This window comes from Polistes fuscatus, unplaced genomic scaffold (genome assembly GCF_010416935.1).
Source record: "Polistes fuscatus isolate 324 unplaced genomic scaffold, CU_Pfus_HIC Scaffold4, whole genome shotgun sequence".
Classification (NCBI taxonomy): Eukaryota; Metazoa; Arthropoda; class Insecta; order Hymenoptera; family Vespidae; genus Polistes; species Polistes fuscatus.
In genome coordinates this window covers 8,781,855-8,809,829 of record NW_025113118.1, presented here as the reverse complement: position 1 = coordinate 8,809,829, position 27,975 = coordinate 8,781,855, and the positions used below count along the sequence as shown (strand labels likewise).

General features: G+C 29.9%; 1 protein-coding gene across 13 annotated transcripts in view; it reads right to left on the bottom strand.

Annotated features, from left to right (window-relative positions):
- The window catches only part of LOC122521415 (potassium voltage-gated channel subfamily H member 2), a 122,348-nt gene that overhangs the window by 59,694 nt on the left and 34,679 nt on the right, over positions 1 to 27,975 (bottom strand). For all 13 annotated transcript variants that reach the window (XM_043642128.1, XM_043642129.1, XM_043642137.1 and 10 more), the window contains exons 3-6: positions 23,590 to 23,748; positions 15,950 to 16,100; positions 1,866 to 2,079; positions 928 to 1,120 (exon numbers count right to left, since the gene is read on the bottom strand). In XM_043642128.1, the coding sequence (XP_043498063.1) occupies positions 928 to 1,120; positions 1,866 to 2,079; positions 15,950 to 16,100; positions 23,590 to 23,748 (717 nt within the window). The remainder of the gene's footprint in view (positions 1 to 927; positions 1,121 to 1,865; positions 2,080 to 15,949; positions 16,101 to 23,589; positions 23,749 to 27,975) is intronic.

Genomic DNA, 27,975 nt, shown 5'->3' with positions numbered 1-27,975 from the left:
TTCCATATTTATAATTATTCAATGACGAAAAAATTGAATTCTCATTTTTCCTTGGATCATTTCAACGATCATTCTAATATAATTACAAAACTACATTCGCACAAATGGTATCATACAACAAATCCACAACTTCGTCGAGATAAATAAAAAGAAAAAAAAAGAAAACAGAATATATTTTATCATTTAAACAAAATCAAAAATCAAATCAAATCATAAATTAGATGGAAACAATTTAGCTAAAGTTACAACACAATTAAAAAGCATAAATGATTTATGAAAGAGTGACTTGACGAAGATATTAATTATGGATTAATGGTCAAATTTCTATGGTGTACTCGAAGAAGTAATCTGGTTGTTCGTGCTCGGGCCCCTTCATCCCCCCGTCCCACCCCCTCTAGTCCAGTGTCTCTTCTCGGTATCTGGCAGATATCGATCGAGTCGCGGAACTAGAATGCCATGGCGTCAAGAAGTCTTGCGAACGAACGAACGAACGAACGAATGAACAAATAGTAACAAGCAATACTAAAGAATTAATTACTATATTACCAAAAAAGTAATACATAATATATATAATAATATTATAATATTAACTGCTAAAAAAAAAGTAAAGTAGTAGAAACATAGATAAGTAATTTCGTAGCATCTTGCAAGCATTTACGTTAATATCCAGAGAAAAAAGATATTTTTGTTGTTGTCTTAAGTATATCTAAGTACTACGTGAGTACTGGGTTAAGAACAAACTACCATAAATTGGGAAATAGATAGATCGATTAATCGATTGATTGATTGATTGATTGATTCATTGATTCATTGATTCATTGATAAAGTAAAAAAGAGGGAGAGAGAGAGAGAAAAAGAGACAGAGTGATAGAGAAACAGAGAAAGATAAAGTAAATGGAAAATAATATCAGTTTAAATTGAACTTACAAACGCTGCAGGTGAGACTGCGACATGGCGGCCTGGTCGTATCCGGTTTTATGGCCTTTCTCGAAATTGCATCTAAACTTGCAGCGTGTGAAACACTTCGAGATGGTCCACCTTCCGCAGTGGTTCCACCACCACCTCCACCACCACCATTCGACGAATTCGGACCCTCCCATATTCCCGATTTCTGGGATACCTATATGGCAGACAAATTCGAACGTATATTCGTATCTTCTTTTTGTTTTTTTTCTATCATACATATAATCTTAAATTAAATATAATTATGATTTATTTTATAATAGAAATATTTGTCGATTCGATTAAAGTCTATTTGAAATTATTTCTTCGCATCGAATTAATTTTCTTTTTGATTGATATTATTCGTAAGAAATTTAAGAAGATTTTTCAATAATTATATAATTACATTAAAAAATTCATTTATTTAAACAAAAATATCTTTAAATAAATCAATTTTATGTAATATGAATTTTCCAAGCATTTCAAGCACATTTATTGTCATATCAAAAGAAAAAAAGATGAAAGTATGAATGATAAATTTTCATTTCAATAATGAACGTAGGAACTTTTGATTCACCCTATATATATATATATATTCACCCTATATCTCTAATGTAGAAGCACTTAATCTGCCTAAATACGTTTCCTCCTATTATGCTATTAACTCGACTCGGTTATGTTCGTACGATAACCTTTAACATAAGCGGAAGGGTATCTCGCATGAAATGACATCATATGTCCAGATTTATCATAGACATATAATTTGTTTTAGAAAAATCGATAAGAAACGTTAAAAAATAGAATGATTAAACCTAAAAAAAGGAAACAATTTCTAGATAGTATTATAGTTTGTTTTTTAAAGTTGGAGATGCAATATCGGGTGGTTTTCTTAAAGGATAATACGAATTTTTCAATATACTTACGTCACTTACACCCTCGGGACTTGCAATGGGGGCTGTAGTACTCGGTTGTACAACATTTGCACTCGTCATTGATGTCGCACCAACACCACCAACACCAATACCACCACCGCCATTGTTGGTTCCAGCTGGTGGTACTGGCAAAGTGGGTGGTGGGGTACCTATCCTCCCTGGACCCCAAGATTCCATCATAGTTGGTGAACCACATGTCAGAGGACTGAAATTACATTGACAAATATTTCATTCGACTTTTATCGATTAACGATCACACTGAATATGCACGTTTAACTATTTTCTATCTAACTAGGATAACTTTGTTCATTTGCAAAACAATATTTCTTCGAATACTAGAATACTATAATAATAGAAAACTATACTAACGAAGTATCTAACTCATCCAAATTCCACAATTAACGATCATTCGCGAAACACGTTGAATTAAAAAAACAATCAAAATATCTTCTTTTAACTTACACTTCCAAAAAAAAAAAGGGAATAAAAATAAAAAACTACTTTCAGAACGATCTAATGAAACGAGAATTAAAATAAAAAATAAAAAAAAAAAGAAACAACAGAACGTGCGACATAGTATTCGATCAGATAACGAAGACGGGTTAGATATAAAACGGGTTAGTTATCGTTGTAATCTAAAACTGAACGAAGGTGGTGATGGGGGGATACGGGGGGAGGGGTGTTAGGAAGGGGTTGGACATTGGTTGCTCGTTTAGAAATGATCGTGGAAGCGCTGGTAAACGCGATATATAACTTATATAAATCGTAAGGTTATGGTAATGGTCGATACACGATACGGAACAGAGGTCAGACCTCGAAGCCGCGAGTGAAGTATGTCAGTGTTAGGTCAGACTTTGCCAATCGATAAGTAACCTTAACCTGCAGCAGTAACAGTAACAGTAGCAGTAGCAGCAACAGCAGCAATAGCAATGGCAATAGCATGATACAAAGAAACATGACGTATATTTGTAGCATGAATTTGTGGGTAGTGGTGGGGATGGTGGTGGTGGGGATGGTCGTGGTAGTGATGGTGGGGTGAACAAATGACGTTAAAGTAAATTTGACGACAATATGGCGACTTGTTTTGTCAAAAATGGGGGAACCTTTACTGTGTTACCCTCGATGATAATGAAACACCTACTCCCCCCCATCGTTCTATTATATTTTTATTATTATATTTTTTTATTTATCTTATCTATTATATTTTTTTATAATTTCTATTTATTTTAAATATTTAAAGAAAAAAAATATAACAAATACCAAAAAGATCCCCAAAAGAAATATTATTAATTTTGTTCGTTCGTTCTTTTTTCTTTTTCGTTAAAAAAAATAAAACTCAATACATAAAAACACGAATGAGAAAATGAATCGTTCGTTTGAAAAATATAAACGAACGCGTAAAAAAATCGAACGGTGTAAAAATTTTGTTCGTTCGACGTATCGACGGAAAAAACGAAACAAATTGTACAGAAAAAGTAGATGTGGGAGAGGCGGCGGGAGGGGGGTTGTAAGGTAAAGGCAAGAGAAAGAAAAAAAGAAAAAGCGGTAAAAAACGGGAAAGAGAAAAAAGGGAGTAGGGTAAAAAAGAAAAACAAGAAAGAAAGAGATGCAAGAGGCATATTGCATTTACGGAAATAAGAGGAGAGAGAGGAGGCTTCGCTCGCGAAAAATGAAAAACAAAAAAAAAAGGAAAACAAAAACGAAAAAACGAAAAACTCGTTTTCGGCTTTCGTCCAATCGGTGTCCGGTGGTATCCCGGAAAAATTTCATAATGGCGTTTCCGTTCTTCTATTGTTAAACAACCCAACCCCCAGCCCCCTCTCGCGCCCCGGGAATAGGAAAAAGAAAAGAGAAAAGGAGGGTAGGGCGTGGGGTGAGTTAGATGCTGGAAAAGTTTTGTTCCGGCTTTTCGGAACATTTCAACGCACCGAGAGGGAAAAAAACTTACTGATGTTCTTTTCAAATGCAAACAGAAAAAAAACTGAGAGAAAGAGAGAGAGAGAGAGAGAAAGAGAATTGAGGAACGATGAATGCGTTATGTTTTTGTTTTTTTAACAAATACGCGAACTTGTCAATACGAATTTTATTTAAAATTTTTGTAACTTTTCTTTTCTTTTCTTTTCTTTTCTTCCCTTCTTTCTTTCTGCGTTTTAACTATTACGAACCGCGTAACTTCCGGTCGCGCATTTACCCTCTTTCCTTTTGTTTCTACTTCGTTTTCTTTTTTTTGTTTTTTTTTTCGTTTACTACCACCCCCATTTGATTATCCGTTCCGTGAATTCTAATAACATTTTGAATCAATTGTATTTATGTATGCGTGTATTTAAAATTGCGATTAAATTCGTTCAAGTATTTTTGTTATTTTTGTTTTAATTCGAATGAAAGCTAACTTGCATTATATTATTTTTTAGGATCTTCTTTTAAAGATTTCTTTTGTATTTCTCTCTCTCTCTCCCTCTCTCTCTCCTTCTCTCTCTCCCTCTATTCTTTCTCCTAATTATGCAAATATAAGTAGAAAAACGTAGAAATAAGTTTGCAATAGAGCTACGACATTGTTCGTTATAATATTTTTATCTTATATTACAATATAATAGAATAATTTTATTCTTTTTCGAGAATAATGATTACAAACAAAAAAAAGTCGATCGAAAAGGGAATTTAACTTTGATACGTCATATATTATTATTATTATGATAATAATATTATCCAAGATAATAATGTTTTTGAAATATAAATAAATAATATTTAAATATAAAACGATGAATATATGATTGATATTAAAATATTATAATATTATGAATATTACGACGACGTGTTATACGTTTCAAAGTTTACAACCATTATTCGTAATTATGATAAAAAAAAATAATTATTCACATAATTACTTTCTTCTCCCTTAAACCACCCACCCTTCTCCACTTCTTTCAAATCTCAAACTGACAATCTTATTATACTTCTTACAGTATAATATAATATTACAATAAAACTAGACGATCATAAACCCTAAAATATTTCGAGATTGAAATATAACATAATTAAAAAGAAAATAAATAAAGAAAAGAGAGAGAAAAAACAAAACACATTTATCATTTCGTAATATTCCTAAGAAGAATTTTCAAATCGTCAATAATTTATTTCGCGTATCCCTACGCTTATGCGAAATACGTGCGTGAGAATGGTGAAGGGTTTGAGAATTTCAGGGGTTGTGGGATTGAAAAGAGTTGAACGGGTGGTAAAGGTGGAAAAGGTGTTGAATTTTATTTGATCGTAGAACGAGATCAATGGGTATAAGCGGGAAACATTCGCGGTGAACCGAAGGATTTATCGACGTTTAGAACGAACGCTATGTCGAGGCAACCCTGACATCGATTCCTTGCTTTACCCTCCTGTTGACAAAGTGATTTCGTAATACAAATAGATTCTCTGCCCCTAATGGGTCGCGGCCATTTTACTTTCATTTTTTTTCATTTTTTTTATTATATTTTCTCTCTCACTCTCTCTTTCTCTTTCTCTCATTTCCTTTTACTTCGTTGTTCTTTTCTATTATTATTATTATTATTATTATTACTATTATTATTATTATTTTTTTTTTTTTTAGTTTCTTAGTGTTCATACATGCAATTATTAGGATAGTGGTTGAAATATATTTGCATGATTACATTTAGTATGATTCAATAGAATCATACTGAATAACGTAGATCGTAGTGACATGTCCTTTTCAACTATAGTCCGAGGTATAGTGAATTACAGGAACTAAAGTGTCGGCTTCAATTAATTGCCTTAATACCAGTTCAATCTTCATGCTATGAATCTCTCTCTCGAGAGAGAAAGAGAGATGGATAACCGATTGAGATTCTACCATGGAACGAAAATAGATTATCTGTTTTCCTCGAGTGGCACGCCAACGTTGGGTGTGTTCGATTTTCCAAGAAAGGTACGGAAAACTAAATGAGATTCTAGATACGTTAATACATTAAAATAGGATTAACTTGATTGTCGTATAATTAATATTGGATTATATCAACAACCACCATAGAAATGAACTAAGATTTTTTTGTTCAATCCTATATATTTCCCCGATATATAGGAATATTATTCATAATTAATTTTTATATATTTATAAGAAGTAATTGTTCCATCTTTCTTTTTTTTTAATGAATATACAAATCGATTGTTTTAATGAGTTTTATATTATTATTATTATTATTATTATTATTATTATTATTATGAAATGATTGAAATAATCTTGTTTAATATAGAATAATTAATTTACATAATTATTCCATATAAAATCGTTTACTTGTATTTCTAAACGTTTATACTATATATATTAAATAAAAAATAATATATACGCACACACAAGTGTTATACAAATTTCTCAATATATTTGTTATAAAATATAAAATATTAAATAGGATTGATGATTATATATAAGCGGATAAAAAATTTACATAGGAGTGAAAGTATTTCGATGAAAAAGAGAAAAAAAAAATAAAAAAAATAAAAAAAGAACTGACACTTGAAAATTGAGAAAAAAAAAAGAAAAAAAACTCGAATAATAAATAATTCTCGGTTGTTCTTGTCGAATAACAAGTTAACCTCGTGTGTAAGTAAATACTTACATGTATGTCCCTTACGTGTCGCAATACTAAAAGTACGGAATAAGAGCCTTGAACTATAACAATAACTAGCATATAACAATCGCAGCTTATGCTATCGTACGATGTTCTTACGATGGTCAACTATCGCTAGCTGCTATATCATATTTAAATTCGATCGATGGCATCACTTTTATTATATCTGCATAAAGAGTATTGATCCTATAGTTTCTTCCGTACATATTAACCCCCTTGACACATGCATGATTAAATATAATAAAAAAGAAAAAAAAAGAAATAAGGGAAGGAAGGAATAAAATCTCCATGTATAAATACCTAAACGATTCGTTCCTAGTATTATATTCATTATCAAAATGATATAACATAAATATTTATATTTACCTTTTTTTTTCTTTCTTTTTTTAAAATTTATCATACGATTTAATTTCAGTTCGAATTTTTCAACACGAAATATTATTGCTATATATATTATATTATATTATATTATTATTGATTCGCTAATCGTTTATTTTGATAATAGTAAATTATATTTATTTCCTATGCTTGTTCATTTGTAAATACAAATTTTTACTTACTTTCAAATCTTATATTTTAATAAAAGTCACTTACTGTGTTGCCAATATTATTAAATGGTGAGGGGGGAAATAATAAAATTATGCGTGTACCTCGATAATATAATTAAATTTCTATGAAAAGATAATTTATATATTGGGTAAGAAAAATAGAAGAAAATGTTATAATCGATGTGTGAAACGATTAAAAGAGAAAAAAGAAAAGTTTGTTAATGTTAGTATGAGAATTTTAGTTGACAGGTTGAATTATAATTTCAATCGTAAAATAAGAAAACAATTTGAAAAGTTTCGGAAAACGGACTGCAGCATTTAATTAGAATTCGATCGGTCGTTTTCCTTTGTCATTGGAGGGTTTAGAATTTTGCGCATGGTACCGACACACCAAGCAAGTATAGTCAGCAGCAAACGTTGCGTGTTTGCAAAGCTTACCCTGAAATACGTGCGGCTCGCGTTCGCCTTGAAAGCAAGTTCCGTTGTCAGCATGACAGCAAAACCCACTACCAATAACAACTACACAACTACTACTACACTATCGCCAACACTAACACTAACAATAAACAGTGTATAAAACAATTACACCCAACAACCCATCATCTCTTCCGTTATCCTTCAACATATCCTTACGCAGCAGTTTGCTTGTCGTCTTCAAACATTCGATGTCTTATCTCGAAACATTCCTCAATGTCTTAACAAATTTCTAACACAGTTTTACTTTACCTATATTTCATACAGGTGTGTTATTTATGTATTTACACGTATAATATTGGTTAATCAAAAATGTTTCTAATCATTCACCGATCATGATTTACATTCCAATATGTTTCGATAAATTTAATAAACGATTTATATGTTTGTAATTGAATTATTAACAAAAATTAGTATACTAGTTTTAATATAGTAGTTTATACTTAGTTACTAATTTACACATTCTTATTTGATTTATATTTCAATTATATTTATATTTAATAAATGATTAATATATTTCTAGAAGAATTATTAACAATAATCAATTGTAAGCATTGCATCAACACTCGGTCAACACATTTTTTCAGGTTTCTTAAAAAAATTTACAAAATTGAATTGAACTAACCAATTAATGATTATAATTTATTAATTTTCCTAATCATTTCTTAAATTCTTAACGATAAATCTTTCTATTTGCTCTCACAAATACTCCTACTGACTTTTCTTTACTAATTTCTATAGTTTATTGTTACTTGTAACTGTTTCTATTATTTCTTTATATTTTATTTATTGCATTTCTTATCTTACTGGTGTTATCTCACTCCTATGAGTAATATTTCGCGAACATTCTATTTCAATTTATTTATTTCTCTCCTAAGTTTGTACGATTAAGAAAAAAGTATTAATAATAGTTAGTTTATTTTTAACCCTAACTGATTTCTCGTTATTAAAGATATTAATTATTTAATACGTCAAAAGGTCAAACACACATATATTAATTATTCAGACGAAATGTTCGTTGTTAAATCTTGTCTCTACCATTTATTATTATTATTATTATTCTAAAAACAAAAAAAGAAAGAAGGATTAGTCGTTCTGTAAATATCGGAATGAAAGAAAATGAAAATAAAATCTGAACGTTTAGCTGTAAAATCTAAAAATCCTCGGATTATACTTTTTTCCTACTTAGTTGACAGGTAGTAGTAGTAGTAGTAGTAGTAGTAGTCGTTACCAGCTATGAAAGTTTTCATCGTGCAACGTTGCGTGTTATCATGCTGCTCGCCTTGAAACACCGGCGGCCCAGAAAGCGAAAAGTTTCATTCCTTGTCGCGTTTACAGTTGCGCGACGCTTTTTAATGGAGTTTTCGGATTACTCAGCGATGACGCATCGTTTCTTTTCTGACTTCGAAACAAATTTCAAATCACCCACCTTCGTATTTCATTCGAAAATCCACATATTTTTTTTTGTTTCAAAAATAATCTCATTTCTACCACTATTTTCTTGCTTTCAACAAAAATCATTTGTGTCTGTGTGTACGTGTATACGTATGTGCGTGTGTATGTGGGTGTGTCAATTATTGCATCGTTTCAAATCCAACAATGAATTAAATAAAATTAATAAAAATTGAAACTCGTGTCGAGAATAAAATTATCGACGAATTTAGTAGAAGGAAAAAAATTAAGTTCGCTACAAGGCAAAAAATTTATTTAAATATTGGTATGCGTTGTACAAACGTTGTATATTGTACACAAATTTAAATATACTAATTTTGGTCAGTTATATAAAAAGAGACAAAAATAGAAATAGAAATAGAAACGAAACGAACGAATAACGTCGTTCAAACGCGTGAACCGTATATAAAGTTGAAGAAGAAAAAACAAAAAATGATCCCAAGCGTATACACGTAATTGTAATTTTAATTCTGAAAATATGATACGAGGAAAAAAGGAAAGGGGAAAAAAAAGAAAAAAAGAAACAAGAAACAAATGGATTCGACCGGAAAGAAATTCGCAATTACGATGGAAGAAAAGAAGAAAGAAAGAAAGAAAAAAAAAGAGAAAGATAGAGAAATAAATAACGTTATTATTTGTTCGATAAAAAAAAAACGAAAAGAATGATCGGGCCCAAGATTAGGGTAACTCGCGATTAAGGGTTCGTGATATGAAAGCTTAATCATTCGCAAAAAAATAGGTAAACAAATGATATATTCGCTAGCATTTGACCAACGTATGACGTTAGAAAAAAAAAATTATATATAGATTAGAAAACACGTGTCCTTGAAATAATCAGCAGCGTGAAACGCGAAAGAGAGAGAGAGAGAGAGAGAGAGAAAAGAAATAAAAAGCGTGAAGGATTCGAGCGTAAAAAAAATATCGCGAGTTTAAAAACAACAAGAAAAAAGAAAAAAGAAGGAAAAACGTGTGCACGTAAAACCAATTATAATGTAACACATCGTGTCGGAACTTTTGTCCCCCACCCTCCCCCTCCCTCCCCCTTCCCCATAAAAAGATTAGACCTTCTAATCACTGTGAAATTTCGTGACACGTGCAATCAACGATGTTTGACGAAGCAAAAAGAAAAAAAAAATCAAAAGATTAAACGCGTCCTTGGCAGAAAAGGGAAAAGAAAAGAAAAGAAAAGAAAATGCATTAGACGAGACAAATTTTAAAGAGATAAAAGGAAAAAGAAAAAATAAAAAAAAATAATTAATATTAATAATAATAATAATAATAATAAGACCGAGATTACATCGTATCAGAATTCTTTTGTCCAATGAAGAAGAAAAAATAAGCCCTTTGATCGTAATTAATGTAATTATTGACCTAGAATAATGTAATATTGGTTTTCCGTATTGATTATTGTGTTTCGAGTGTCCTCGCATGAAAATAATATTTATAAAAATCAAATAATACTTTTTAATTATATATTAAATATTATTTATTATATTAGATATTAATCAATCAGCGAAAAAAATGACGCACTAATAGTAAACTATTCCATATCTAAATACAAAAAAACTTCAATTAAAAGTATTCACCGCTCAAAGGATAGTTCAAATTTGATTATCATAAAATGACACGAATGATACCAGAAAAAGTTCGATTTTATACAAACAAAAATTACGTTTACCGTTAACCGATGCAACAATACGATATATTACGTTTAACAAAATTTCCTTGAAATTACGAGCAAAAAAGAAAAAAAATATAAATAAATAGATTTGACCGTCGCGAGAGAAATTCTCAAGGAGAAAAAGAATTGAAAAGAATGAAAAAAAAGAAAAAAGTATTAGAAAATCCGATTATAAATTATAATAGGGAGGAAAGAGCTTTTGTCCCATGAAAAGATCGCATCGAGATTAGCCTAATCGCTTGTTCGCTCATGTCAGTGAAGTTTCGTGATATCTAAAACCTCCTACTCGATCCTTTCTTCTACTCGCGTGTAAAGCCTAAAGAAGAGAGTTAAATTGACCTTGAAAGTGAGAAATAGAGTAAACCAAACGACCCAAGACAGACAGAAAGATAAGAGGGTGAGAACGAAAGAGGGGGAGGGGATTGGTAAAAGGGTGGTAAAGAAAGAATGGAACTGTCCTGTCTCCGACAGTTGGTGGTGTCTCCCGTTGTCTTCAAGGTCATACACCAGCAGACAGTACATCGCATTACTCTCTGTCGTTTTCCGTGCTTTCCACTTCCCCTACGATAGTAGGACGATAGTTTATGTCCCATGTTTTCTCTATTCCCCTAACTGCCTCCATTCATTCACCCCATCCCCTTTTATTCTCAAGCCTCTTATTTCATCGTGAAAGATTTGTACACGACTATTTCGTTTCTGAATTATGGGAACGTGTTTCGTGATGTTTCGTTATAGATTGATCATATTTATATAAAGAAAATTTATTTTAAATTTTATTCTACTATCTAAATCGTATTTATTTATTGATTTTTATTACGTTTAATTGTTCGTAATGCTATGGGCGCGTATATGCGTCTAACAACAAAATCAATCAGCTGTTGATTAAGAACGTTTATACAATTTTTGTTTCAACCTTCCTTGGCTCGAAATATTTTTTCTTTTTCTTTTTCTTTTTTCTCTTTCCTTTCTCTCTCTCTTCTTTTATTTAATTAAAATAGTTAAATATTAACGGGGAAAATTCTCTCATTCTCAAATAACTCGGCATTCAAAAGGGTGATTCGAATAATGAATTTGTATTTAATGAATTTGAAGAGTTCATCGAATGAAATAGTATTAGAGTTGATAATTGAATTTCAAAATTGCAATAAACAAATCGCAAAAATCCAACTCGTTGGATCGAAAATATAGAAAGTATGAGAAAAAAAAAAATAAGGAGTGTCATTAAAAATATCCTCTCGTTAAAAAAACCTTGACGCAACCTTTACGGTATGCTTTAGTGTATGATACGACTCTTATATGGGTCAGTCGGTCGTTCATACGAAATCTTTGAAACCCTGACGTAACCCTGACGCAAACCAGTATAGTAATTCGTATATGGGTTCGACAATTAACGAAATAGTTGGAGAAAAAATTAAATAAACGAGAACCCATAATATAATTACAATTATATTTTATTAAAGAAGATTTTTTTGTTCTCAAATAAAAAATACGAAAGATACATATTCACTCGGGTCATTCTCCTAAATGTTTTTTCTTTTATTTTTTTTTATTTTTTTTTTTTTAAGAAAAATAATACGTCTCACGTGTTTTTTTGTTTTTGCATTGAAAGGACACCCTCTCCCACACACATACACACACATACACACATGTCATCGCAAATATGTTTTGTTTTTCTCGGTTGTGTAACAAACAAAATTTCTTTCTTCACCTTTTTTTTTTCTTTTTTTATTACTTCTTTTGGCATATTTATTTGATATATTTTCGTAGTTTTTATCGTTCGATCGCGCGAATACTTTTTTTTTTTTATTATCATTATTATATTATACCGCATAGTAATCTTGGATGTTTACGTATGCAAGTTATGGGAGAAGAAAGTTGGGAAGGTTCTTTGATATATTCCTCTTATTTTGTTTCTTTTTTTTTATCGTCGGTCTTGATCGTTCATCGTATTCCCTGTATTTTTTTTTTCTTTTTTATTTCACTCAACTTTCCTCTACGCAATAATTTTCAATTATTCAAAAGTATATGAATAATAAATCAAAGAATAATAAATAAAATTTACGAACGTGTCTCCAACCGATGTAAAGAAAAAAAGTAACTGACGCACGGCCTTGAAAATATAAAAAAAAAAAAAAAAATAAAATAAAATAAAATAAAAAAGAAATATACATTTGACCCCGTGCATAAATTCCCCTAGAATTATACCAACTATTAAATAAATCAAACGAAATACCGCAATACTTGTTTCAAATTAATAAAAAATAAAATATATATGTGTGATACGGTAAATGTATTACTACCAGTATTACATAAATTGTGTAAGTGAAACAAATCATACAAAATTTAAAAAGGTTGTTAACAATGTACTCAACAACCTTAAGTTTAATTTTTTATTTCATTTTATTTTGTCAGGATTGTGCGCCAGAATTGCGTCAGGATGGCTTTAGAGTTTATTTTATTCTAAGTTTTGTTAGAATCCAAATAATATTTAACTTTTAGCAATATATAATTTCGTGCAAATAATGCACGAAATTTACATATTAATCGTACCATATATATACTAAAAAATACCAAAAAAAAACATATATATTTAACACATATTTAATATATTTTATTATATATTTATATTATAAAATAATATATATGTATAGTACCAAATATATATACATATATTATATATATTATTTATTATATTATATTATATTATATTATATATATATATTTTTAGTGTACACACACACAGATAGGAAAGAATAAATAAAATTAAATCGAATAATAAAAATTTGAGTAAAAATCACGAAGCAATTTCTTGTTGTCAACGTAAAAGAAATAAGAAGGAGGATTGTTAGGGAAAGAAAATAAATGTAAAAGAAAAAGAAAGAAAGGAAGAAAGAAAGGTGACAAGAAATAGGAAAAGGGAAAGGGTCAAACGATCGCCAACGAAAGTTTAAGAATCGCGCCGAAATATAAAAGTGAAGATATAGAAAAAGCGGATAGAGTTGAAGTTTGGGGAGGTCAGCGGTTTAGATTGGTCGTCCGATTGGAATCGTTGCGGGACAATGGACGGATCCGGGAATTGCTGCAAACGAAGAATATCCGATCGATCAATCGCATTCGGTCCTACGGAAATTAGTTTCGTCGAATGAGAAGAATTCACGTTGAGGAGGTGGGGAATGGAGGATTGAACACACAAAGATTCGACTAACTGTAAACGAGAAACTGACACAACTGACGGATGGACAGACAGACAAATAGAGAAAAAGGAAGAGAATATTTTTAGTCACTTTAGGAAGTTATCAAATTGACGAATAAAAATTTGTCGAACGTCACGCAAGACTATCACCACCCCTCGATCCATCCTCAAAAAAAAAGAAATAATATCTCGACCAAAGAAAGATTTTTTTCTATACGATTGTAAAATACAGATTGTTTCAAATGTTGTTGATTTCTCGCCGCGCGTTATTTTTTTCTACGAAATAATATAACATTAGAAATTTATATTTTTTTTCCTGGATAGTACCAACGGTGACATGATTGTTTCTTTTTAATCCTATAATAATATATATTTGTATCTAGAAATGTAACATGGGAGATATTATATGTTTTTATTTTTTATTTTTATTAAGGTAAAGGTAATGTTCGAACATCTTGTATATAATTCGTCTTACTTATTTTTTTTGTATTTATTAGAAAAATCGAATCTCGATCGTGACTCGATATAAATTGAAATTTTAACGACAAGAAGAAGAAAAAAAGAAAAAATTCGAAAAAGAACAGAACCTTTGAGAAGAACCAAAAAATTAATCAGTGTAAACGTTTATTTCTTTTTTTTTCTTTTTTCATTTTTGATATTTTCTAAAGTATCGTAGTACGTATTTTTCTATTGTTAGAGTAGTTCCTCGTGAAAATCTTTATTTTTTAAAATTGTACCGAGGCACGTTCTCTTACGGAATTAGGGCTCTCTTGAAAAAATTAGAACGACCGGTTTAAGTTTTCAGTGGTTCAGCTGGAATTCGCAATTCGTCAGACGAAATCCAATCGCAATTTTCGTTGGACGCGAGCAACTTATCAATTTTTCTGCATCCGATTTTTTTCTTTTTTTCTTTTATTATACAGACCAACGGAGAAAAATCCTTTGAGTGATTACTATCAATTTTTGTCTGTTAATTTTGCGGTGACTTCTTTTTTATTATTATTATTACAAACGATAATTATTACTTCCGATAGAATTGATTTCATTCAAAATGCGAAATATTTCTCGAGACGATTTTATTCCACAATTTTATTCTACTATAGGGAATTGGGAAGGGGTGGGGGGTGGGTGGGGGAAGTGTTAGGTTAGAAAAATTAGACGAAAGATAGAAAAGTTTTCGAGAGCACCGTCTAAGAAAATTGGATTACTTTTTGTTTTATGTTCCTACATTTCTTTCTTTCTCTTTTTTTTATATTTCTTTTCTTTCTTTTTTTTTCTACAATATTTTATAGACTAACACGTTCTGCGTATACACCTGGGAAACATGAAAATAAATCTACGACACAATAAGCGAATTAGTTATTAAAATTATATTATTCGATCGACTTTTTGAGAGAGAAAAACAAGGAATATTAAAATATTTTACGATTCTCTAAGGATTCAATAAATTGGAAATATATAATCGAGGTAAGATGAAAATTGTACAATTTTGTTAAAATCTAAACACGTATAACGATTCAAATAAATATCTAACAATTACATATATTAGATTTTGACAAATTTAAAGTCAACCACTTGGAGGGTTGAAAAGTTCTGACCCTAACACATTCAGACAGAGAGTTGTAAATAAAGGAAATTATTGATAAATAAAATGATGAGAAATATAATCGAGGTAAGAAGAATACAAAATCTTTTCCCTGCGGGTAAAAATCTAAACACGTTTAACGATTAAAATGGATATCTGACAATAGCATATTAGAAGTTGATAAATTTAGTAGTCAACCATTTGGAGGATTGAAAAGTTTTGACCCTACCACATAGAAACAGAGTTTGAAAAATTCTGACCCTACCACATAGAAACAGAGTTTGAAAAATTCTGACCCTACCACATAGAAACAAAGTTGAAAAATTCTGACCCTACCACATAGAAACAAAGTTTGGAAAATTCTGACCCTGCTACATAGAAACAAAGTTAACAAATTCTGACCCTACCACATAGAAACAGAGTATTGAAAAGTTTTGAACCTACCCACGTGAAGGGCTAAAAATAAATCAAGTTTTTAATAAATAAAATATTGATTTGAATGACTTACCAGTTCTCAGAGGCGTCCTCGTCGAGTATTGTCCCATCCGCGAGTCGATGAGGCAAGTTGCTCGTTGTTCTTGGCCGATTTCTGACCCTCGGTGGACCAACGACACCGGTTCTCGAGAGCCCAGCTCGAAAGGATGCCCTTGCCCTGTCGACTGCTCGAGTCAACGTCATTGAATTTAATTAGTCACTGTTAGTAAAAACGAATTTCAAATACAGCCCAATCCACGTTCATCAAATCACTTTGATAACAAGCCTATCAAACATGTCTTTTCATGTTTTCTTTCTTTCCTTTATAACATACGAAATAATTATCTTGAAATTTTGTCCAATTCTAAAAATAATTGAAAAAAGAAAAAAAAAGGTTTCTCGCGAATTTGTAGAGAATTATTTTATGCAAATTATTTCTAAAATAACATTTAAACTTTCTTACCCTCTTTTTTTTTCTCTAATATTGTCAACGGGATTCGAAAAGTTTTTTAGCTTTAACACGTAGAAAAACTTTTATTACGTATTTTATTTTATTTTTTTTTTGTTATAAATAAAAGTTAGTCTAACCGTGAAAAGGTTGTTTCGGTGTAAGGCTCGAAACTTTTCAACCATTATATTAAAACATTTTACAACCTTAACATTAAATAATTATATACGTATATAGTAGTAGCCAATAGCTTTTGTAACGTTTAGTTATTAAAAAATGATATTTAATTAACGTGGATTAACGCTGTACGTAACACAAATAAGATCGAGTAGAGTTAGATTGGTTATTTCTGGTATTGCTTTTGATTTAAAATTTCCTTTTTTCTTTTGTTGTTTTTTTATTTGTTTTTTTTCTTAATTATTGCAATATACGTCTATACATTCCGTTCGATTAAACGTTTCGTTTAAAAATATGTTTAAACGTTCATTGGTTGCCATTATTCTCCTATTTGTTTATCGAATATGAAGGAAAGGGGGAGAAAATAGGAGGGGGGAGAGGAAAAGGGGGGTTTCTATTACGTAGGCGAGAAAATTGTAACGATGTCGTCGTCGTGGCCCGAAATTCTGAATATGTCAGATCTGCTTACGAATGAACGAACTTAAACGTTTGGCAAAGAGTAAAATCAAATTTACGTTTGATATCACGCCAAACATAAGTCAGTGAACTCTTCATTCCTTTTGATTTAAAAATAATACTTCGAGTAAATGTATTATATATATAATACGAAAGATTAAATTTATACAAATTAAATTCGCGTAGATAAAATTGTCTAATATAACGATGTCGTTTCTTTCTTTTTTTTTTTTAAGGGGTTATACGCAGTTAGGATTTTCAAAAAATCGATTTTTTTTTTTTTCCATTTTCGGAATGTACATATTATATATATAATTATATTATATATATATATATATATTATATTATATATTTAAGTATATTCTCTGAAAATTTCAAATCGATCCGACAAATATTCTTCACTTCATGTAAGCTGCAAACAAAAATTTTTAACTATGTGTAAACGTCTCTTTGAAACTTTAAACGCGTTTTTCTCAAAACGGTATTTTCAAAGTCGGTGATCTCGATTTCTCAGAAATAACTCAACCGATTTGTCTTATATTTTTACACAATATTTTTAGATATATTCCTCGGGTATTGACGAGAGGAATAAGATTTAAAAAAATTATTACTATTTTTTTTTTACAATTTAGAGCGAAAATTTTAGTCAAAAACAACAACTTTTTTTCAAATAGACGCCATTTTGTCAAAAATCAAAATTTTTAAAATTCCTCTCGTTAATACCTGCATTAATCTATCCTTTAAAAGAATCCACCATATTTTTTAATTTCGGATAATCCAAACCGCCAAAATAGAGATCACCGCCAAACGTCTTTTTTTAGAGGACGTTCTGGAAATCATCTACAGGAGCAGTGCAGATTAATATTTTTACAGAATCGACGCGCTATTGTATTCTCAAAAGTTCACTCTATTTGAATTACCAACAATTTTTTTTGAGAAATAAAAACTGTTTCTAGAAAAAATTCATGAAAATACGTCTTTTTCGAGCCTCGCAACTGCGTATAACCCCTTAAGTTGATGATTCACTATAAAAACGAATTTATTTCTTTTTTTATTGTCGTTCCTTCGATCACAAACAAAATCTATAAAATAAATATTATAACGCGATTTTTGTATTTAATTTATTTTGATGCGTCACGAATTATTAATTATTGGTTTATTTAAATTCGCGTTACTGTAAATAAACGTACATATATTTGTAATATCCAAAAGAAAATTGTTATTTAAAAAAAAGTGTATAATTATGTAGAGAGTGTATCTTTGAAATTTTATAACGAACATAAATACGTAGTAATACGTAATAGTATTTTTTTATCAGGTTATCGCAAGTACTTGAAAAATCGTGACTAGAATTACGTGGGACACCCTGTATATCGGTATTTGATTTCCATGTTAAACTGTATTAATAAATGATTGATTAAACAATTAAAACAAAACGAAAATAATAATAATAATAATAATAAAACTGTGTAATAATTCGTAATATACCTTTTATAATGTCGTTATATAACATCTAATGAAAGAAATGAAAAGGATAGAAATTCGCTAATAATAATTAGTAATTATCTCAAGTATAGTATAGTAAGCATACACGCGACACGTTATTAGAAACATCGATCGTTTATTAAAACGTCATTTATAAGAGTAGCTTCGATGTTACTTTTTATTATCCAATATTTATCGAAGATATCGCGTTGTTTAAACGATCGAGAAACTTTGTGTTGATGGGGGCAGGGGGGAAGGAAGGAAGGGGGCAGGTGGAGGTGGGGATTGATTGGCTACTTTCTAAATAGTTCCCAACGGGATATATCCTTGCTAAAGGGATAACGCCAAAGGGTTTTATCTTGTCCGATAAAAATATGGCCACGTCGTCTCCAATAATTGCGATCAATGAATCAAAAATATATATTGAAAAGAAAATATATATAACAAATGTTATATCTCGTGACCATCATATTTTCTAAACTAACTTTTTCCTTTCTTTTTTTTCTTTTTTTTTATTGCAACACATCCGCGACTAGTTTTTCCTTACTCGAAATATCCGTGCGACGTTATTTGTTGTTTTCATCTTTTTTTATTACTTTTCTTTTTTTTTTGTTTCTTTTTTACCAACATAATCACTCGTGAAACAAAGTTTAAATTATCGTCGGGAAGAAATTTATTTGTCAAATTTTATTTTAATCGATTTAAAGTTAGCTTATCAAAAAGGGGAAAAAAAGAAAGAAAAATAAAAAATAGATATTACACTATTACTTTTTCCCAAACATCCATAGGATATTTACGATTACGTGTCATATATATAATCGTAAATAAATGTTATTGTAAAAAAAAAAAATCATTTTGAAAAGAAGAAAATGAAAAAATAATTGATTGTCGAAATAGCATCTTGAATGTTTTAACATTGCCAAGAAACTTTGTAGTCAAACTCAAACGTTTTAACTAATATATATATAATATATATATATATATATATATATATATATATATATATAAATGTATATATGTATGTTAAATGTTATGTATAGAATACAGCATGCTGCAACGTGTGCTGCAAAACTAGCGAAATAATACTATGTAATATCGATCGAGGTTTATATCGGACGCCTCGATGCGACGCCTCGGACTAAAAAGGATCGATCACTATGCAATCCTCGTAGTTTCGAGTGGAAGGACGAACTATGATTACTATACAACTATGTTTCTACTATTATGCTACTAGTTGTAGAAACTGCACTGCTGTTATTGTTACGATAGAATCAATTATATAATTAGAGTACATATTGAAACGTGTGCCCGCACACACACACACACCCATGTATTTTATATTATCGTAACTCGAAAACTTTCGATTCTGGCGTACTATGATCTCTTTGCATAATTTAATGAATCGTGACTGTCGACTATATAACCGTGTCGGTATTTCTAAAGCACGTTTTTTAAACCTACGATTTATCTTATATATTCTACCTATATCATATTTTTCTTTTATTTTTCTTTTCTATTTTTTTTTCTTTTTTCCTTTTACAACGAACTATACTGCAAACAAATACAACGATGAACAAGGGTAATACACATTTTCATTCTTCCTCTTTTTATAAAACTTATATTGATAAATCTTTCTTTAACCCTTTTTTTTCTTTAACCCTTCTTAGAGTCTACTTTTTATATACACACACATATATATATATATTCAACATTATTTTAAGCTTTTTCGATTAAGATGAAAAATTAACTGTCTGTAACATAAGACACGTTTATTACATCGCGCCATAACGGGAAATATTAATTCTCGCGTTATGAATTTTCTACGCTTGAAGAATCCAATCCTTTCCTTCCTTCCTATCTTTTTTTTTATGATTTTTATTTTTCTATGTTATATACTCTCACATATACGAGTTTACATTTAACAATTTTTTTGTTCTCTCATTCTATCGTCAGATATGTTGCAACCATTAATATAATACATAAACATTCATTCCATTGTAACGCATAAAATAAAATAAAATGCAAACAATGAAATGAATTCGCGTAAGATCGAGTAAAAAAAAGATATCGATTAGGATAGGGTGTGAAAAAATGGAATGGGGATGGTGGTATTGGTGGGGTGGGGGAAGGGGGGAGGGGAAAAAGTAGACATTAGGATCGATCGATTAATCGCGTTGTCTAAACACTCGATGTGTTATAGGGGAGGGGGGTAGGGTAAATAGGAGGTAAGTTAAAAGAAGAAGAAAAAGAACACGAAGGTGGGGTGTAAGGAGGGTTGGGAGAGGGTGAGGGAAGTTTGTCGAGGCAACACGACGACGTTAGATTGACTATAGTTTCCTATCCGAGGGCATAACATTTATTATCGGGTCAGGGTTAACCGTTAGGCGTGCCACACACATTCACAAACCCGACATACTACCTAAAAATAGTTTTAGCAAAACCAACTCTCAAGATATAAAAGCTGACGACGTGTCCCTTTCCTAACATTCGATACTATATACACAAATCCATGTATCTATTTATCTTTAGAAATGCATATCTATCTATCTGTAATATCTGAACATGTTTTTATATCGTGATCCTATGTGTATGTTAAATATTAATAAGAATGCATTTTTTGATGTACCATGAATAGTTAGAAATGTAATTTAGTCGGTTGATTTAAGTGATATCTCGTATCAATTTAAATCTTTAGAATTGTTTGACATTGTTTTTTGAACAGAGATACTTTTGGATCCATTTAGAATCATCTATAATTTTTCAATATGTTTTATTATGTTCTATGTGTATGGTAAATATTAATAATATGCATTTTTATGTATCGTTAATTGTTCGAAAAGTAATTTAGTCATATCTAATATTATTTTAAATCTTCAGTATTATTTGACATTGTTCTTTTGAACAGGTTCGATATTTTGTTAACATTAAGATGACGATAAATGCGATACTAACAAAAGGGTAGAACAAAATTATGTGTTATATCCTATTTGAAAGAGAATACGTTTATTGACGGTCAGGATCAAAATTAATTTCCGATATTTCGATTGAAATGATGCACACACACATACAAACACACACATCTCGTTCGAATCATTCAATCAAAAAGGAATAATGTCAAAATTAATAGCCAATGACCGATGCCTAATTGTTGCAATAACAATTAACTAGAAATTCAATCGTTGATTGGATTTTAAATTATAATAACAAAAAAACACGTATGTGTAATTACTTTAAATAATAAAATTAACATATGTCAAATATTTGTATGTACTAGCAAAGTGTGTGCATGCGTGTACGTGTACGTGTATGCGTACGTGCGTGCGTGTATTTCTATTAGCCTATCGACTTATGTTAGTTCGTTCGAAAGAACATGCGAATTGTAAACGTTCGCATAGTAACTTTTGCAGGATCGCAGTTAGACTCATTATGCGGCTAAATCCTGACCCCGATTTCTTGATCATAATAATAACGATCAGTTACGAGGACGACAGTAGACTGTTATGCCACGCGATTACTATTAAAAAGAAGTTTTTAGGACCTTTTAGAGAAACCAGAAGATAACTTCTAAAACGTCTTCAATAACACAATCAACCTAATCTCGTTTCTAAGTTTATTCAAAATCGTGACATTTAATTCTGATAACATTTGTAAACATTATTTCATACATATTGTTACTTTCAAATCTGATAAATCAAAAATAATGTTATAAAATACATATTATACATTTTGTTTAATTTTAATTCAATTTTCAATTGCTATGCGATATTTTTAATTAAATTTGTTTAATTCGCATCCATGATTTTTTTCCTTACAATTAATTTCCAACTTATATAGACAATTATTATAATCTATAATAAATCGTACGTATTTTATTATTCTTCGTTTTTATTAATTAAATTCGTATATAAAGTATAGTTAGTGAATATATATATATATATGAGCCGTTTATTTTGAAAGTGGCCTAACTCCATATAACCTTAAATTGAGATATTTAAAGGTTTGCGTTTCAATGCAATTAAAAATATACGTAAAGAATAACAATGAGTTATGTTGCTTAAGTGTATCTAAAGGTGTTAAATTTACAGTTCCTATTAAAATAATGGCAATTATTAAGTGAATAATATGCGTTTTCTTACCAAGAATAGAGTTAGGCCACTTTCAAAATTAACAACCAGATTCGTTATAAAATTTGAAGGAACCGAAGTCCATTCAACATAATTTAAGATGCTTCAAATTGCGAAAAAACAATACTTATTTTATTTTACATATCTTTATAACACTTTAAAAACATAAATTATGCGATTCAAAATATTTTTTATAAACATAAATTACAAAACAATTTTCTACTCATCTACATTTTGTGTATGTGAAAGGGATTTAAAGAAATCATGATGTTCCGGTGGTATATATTGTAATAAGTCAATTATGTCCTTGAATTTTGCGGTTGTAATTTGTCTTATAGTTTTATACAGTCAATACAATATTTTCGAACTTTCTTGTCTACCCCGACGTGGTATTAAATTCAGGACTTTAAAATTTTTGTTATCATTCATTGATGTCTTATAGAAAATTTTATACGGTTCATTTTAGACAAAACGCATCCAACATATTTAAATGTATCGAAAAAGAACTTTTTACAAACGGTAACTTTTCCGTTTTTAGTATTTAACAAATATCTAAAACTCCAATTTCTTGGCGAGCCTTTTCCGTTATTTTGACGTCTTCGTTTCACAATTTTGTGCTCGATAGCTTCGTAAAGCAATATATTTTGTTTATTAAAATCTCCCAAATTCCAAAACTTCTCAAATATATTCTTTCTTTCTTTTTCTTCGTAAGTATAAATGGAGTTAGGTCACTTTCAAAATAAACGGTTCAGTAATTCAACTAACTCTGAAAACTTATGTGTCCAGAATTACCGTATTTACTCGGAATATAAAAAATCTTAAATGCTTTATTGATAGATAATTTAAAGCTGTACATGTTACCGTGGGTAACCGGAAAAAAATGAAAAATGGAGTTAGGCCACTTTCAAAATAAACGGCTCATATATACAAACAGTTAAATTATAATAAAATAATTGTAATGAAATGATATAAAATTTTACTTACAACGCGTTACAAGCCTGTTGTTTGCCTGACTCGGTGGTGGAATCGTAGCTTGAGGAGGTGGCTGAGTGCTCAGATCCTCGAAGTTTATGATTTGTAGACAAATATCGTCCACCTCGCTCCTTATTAACGCTATCACCTCGCTGCATAGGAATTTGGTTCCTAAACAATAACGATAATAATAAATTTTAATTAAATAATACTAATTTACCCACCCAAGCCAAGTATTTATTGTTGTCACAAATCAATCAATTTCCCATTATTTCTAATAACATTGTGAAAAATGTTTTTTTTTTAATAAATAACGAAAGAATGATTTATTTTTTTTTATTTTTATTTATCTCACAATTGTATATTCATACATTTTATATTAACCGAGTTACATCCACAAATATAATTTAATAATATTATATTTTCGTGTAATCGATATTATTTTGTTTTAAATTACAACCCTGACGTATTTAATGTAAAACAACAATATAATAATAATAATAATAATAATAATAATAATAATAATAATAATAATAATAATAATAATAAAATATTAAAATATAAAATTCCAACGTTAACGATGATTGAGAATCCTCATGAGAGAATTCAACGTATGTCGAATCGTGTCGTTCGTTTTTCTTATTCCTAACGTTCCCTCGATTCCTCCACCACCACCACCACCTCCCCACCACCACCTTCCCCCATTCGCCGTTCTATTCTCTTAGCTATTTATTTTTTTTTTCTTCTTCTTCTTCTTCTTTTTATTTTTCTACGCGCGACAACTATTATCGAAATGCGTGTCAAGGCCGACGACAAACAAATTTATATCCGCGTGGAAGTTAACCCCCGTCGCGTCAAAAATTTTCCTTCATTCTTATCGTCGTTATCGAAGATAGAAAGAAAGAATAATAATAAAAAGAGCATTAAACGAGGAAATGGGTGGGGGGAGGTGTGGGAAGGGGAGGGGAAGGAAGTAGGGGGAATATATCGTAAACATGCGGTAAAGATAAATAACAAACGATTACGTTTAACGAGCCCGTTAAAAATGTTCGATTCGATATCATCATTTTAACAGGATGATCGACAATAGAAAAATTAATGAATCACGTTTCTAATTAAAAATAAAAATAAAATATTTTTTTTTTCTTTTTGCAAATTATTTTTGTATATTTTCGTTAAGCTTGCAACGATCATTTATCATTTATCGTAAAGTTAATATTTTTATATAATGTATTTAAAAAGTGAATTATTATTTTCTGCCATCCCTCGAACGATATAAATGTAATATAAATGTATAATAATAATATGTAATAAAATATAATTGTAATAATAATATGTTAAAATAAACAAAATACGTTAAATGTTAAAAAATAATCAACCAGAGCTGACCCATCAGAAATCGTTTATTCGTTCCTATAAATAAAATTAAATTGGATAAAAAAGAAATATATATATTATTTAATTTTGTAAACATTGAGAGAGAATGTCGACCATTTAGATACTTTTACAGTTTATTATAAAATTGTGTTAAAAGTCGCAGAATGATAATATAACCAAAGGGGAAACCGACTTCGATCGGTCAAAACGTTGAAATACGCTAATAAAGAATCTGGCGAGTTGCCAAAAAGATATTTCTTTTTTTATTATATTTTGCAGTAGCGGTTTAAACGCGGAACGACAAAATGTCGGAGCAGTAAAGTCAACGAAACAATGTCGTTTTTGCTTTTAAATAAAAAAAAAAATAAAAAAGAAACAAAAATAAGATAAAACGATTCGTTATTTAATATCCAAAACAACGGTTACTTTAAACAAACTGCTTTTCATAATCTTAATCTACTACCAACCCTCCCCAAGGCTTAATGATTTAATATTTAATCTTTTCACGTTTGAAGATACCCTATCTTTAATTAAAAAGGGGAAAAGATTACGTTTGAGATATATATATATATATATAATATTCAAAGAACGAGGTAAAATAAGCAAATACCCAAAGGGTGTTAACACTAAACCTACACCGACATTTCGTGTACACTTATTCCTACCGTGAACGTGGTCACAAATGATTATTTTAAAAAAAATATATATATACTTTCATATAGAATGAAATTGTGACCAATTGGATAGTGAACAATATACCTTATCTTATTCCTTTTCAGCAGAATGTTATTTACAAATTAAATAACGTGATCATTCGACCAATCATGATATGTTAAATCTTGAAATTTACATTCTTCTTGAAATATATCGTCCTTTCTTTTTTAAGAATTAAAATTTGTTTCTTAAATTAATACATCGCAAGGATCAAACATAGTCTTTTTTTCTACCGATTATTGAAACACAAACTTTTTTAAGTATCGTAAGATCTTCTTTTTTTATTTTTCAAGGTCGAACCAAAGGCTCGTCGAGCATGATCGGTGTTAGAGTATACTGCAAGAGTTAGAAGGAAAAAAGAGGGGGGGGAGATGTTGGTTGTCGGAGAAAAGATGGGTGAAACTTAAACGTCACGGAATTGAACAAGTCATCCCCTCTCTCTCCCTCTCATTCTTTCTTTTTTTTTCTTCATCGAAGATAGCTAATTGGGTACGCGGTTTACGAGTCAAGGTACCTTGGACGTGTTCCAGAAGAGATCGACAAAAGGAAAGTATGTCTCGGTACGAAAATGTGGCTCGCAGAAAACAACCTTCGGATTCTCGATCCAAAGTGTTTGGTGGTGGCTAAAGTGAAACAGAATAAGAATAAGAAGAAGAAGAGAAGGAAGGTGGTGAAGATGGTGGTGGTGGTGGTGGGTGGTAGTTTTTGTTGCGCAATCTTCGAAGATGGAAAACACACTGGTTGTGTGTTAAAACGTAATCGCAACGAGCAACTGAGCGTGCCAAGAGTGCCATTGGCCACCTGGATGAAAGATGGAGAACGTCATAGTCTTCTCTAGTAGGATCAACATTTTGCATCCGATACATTCACGATTATTATCGGTCTTTATATTAACTCTACCTCTAACGTTTATCTTATTTTTTTTTCTTTTCTTTTTATTATTATTTTACGAATTTCGATGTATCAACATTTGCATCCTATACATTTATAATTATTATTGATCTTTATTAACTCTACCTAACGTTTATCTTATTTTCTTTTGTTCTTTTCTTTTTATTATTATTTTACGAATTTCGGTGTATCAACATTTGCATCCTATGCACTCACGATTATTATTGATCTTTATTAAGTCTATTCTTTCTTTATTTTTCTTTTTCATTATTTATACTCTGCCTAACGTTTAAACGTTTATCTTATTTTTTCTTTTCTTTTTATTATTATTTCATGAATTTCGGTGTATCAATATTTGCATCCTATGCATTCAAGATTATTATCGGTCTTTATTAACTCTACCTCTAACGTTTATCTTATTTTTCTTTTTCTTGTTCATTATTTATGAAATATTCTATCTATTCGATGTGGTTTTTTATTCTTTTTTATTTTTACGTTAACATATTTTCTTCCTAACCATACTCAGGTTAGTCAGGTATTTCAAATTAGTTATCATTTGTTAATAATACAAAATCATTTTGTTAAGTAAAATATTGAATTTTTAATAACATACATAAAGAGATATCGTTCGTATATATATAATTATGTTCAATTAAAATATATTGTATTAATTATGATTTTTTAAATGTTATCTTCATTTTCATAGATTAAGATCTGCATGTGGAATATTTAAGAAAGATACGATCCATTTTCAGAATACAATTGCAAAACGAACGTCATTTAGATTCTTTTTACAGTCAATTAATATTCATAAATCAATATTATTCCTAGAAAACAAAAAAGAGAAATAAAAAATATATAAATAAATAATACAATATATACACTATTGCAATCGTATTTTAATTAATATTAAATCATCTAAAAACGTTTATAATCGTTCTAATATAAATGTTTAAACATTATTCGTACAGTATGAAGAACAAACTCGTTTTTGTGAAAATAATTGCACCCTAAAGAGACAATAATAATAATAATTTTTTAACAAATATATAATATTTCAAGTATAATATCACTGGAATGTTAAATAAAAAGAAAAAAAGAAGAAAAATAAAAAGAAAAAGAAAAAAAGAAGTATACCTTTAACTGGGGTGTCTCCAATTAGGGTAGGTATAGTTATTAGACACACACGAAGCTTGCACTGTGGTTTCTTCGTGGTAAAGTTGCAGCTGGGCTGTCCTATTGATCCGTATACGCTTTCTCGTTCTATGCCTATCTATTAGCTTTTTTCTTTTTTTCTTCTTTCTCTTTTTCTCTCTTTTCCTTTTTTTTTCTTTTTTCTCTTTTTCATTTTCCCTTTTGTCTCTTTGACGAAGTCACGCACTGAACGGAGTGCGGTCACGCAATGACAACAGGCTT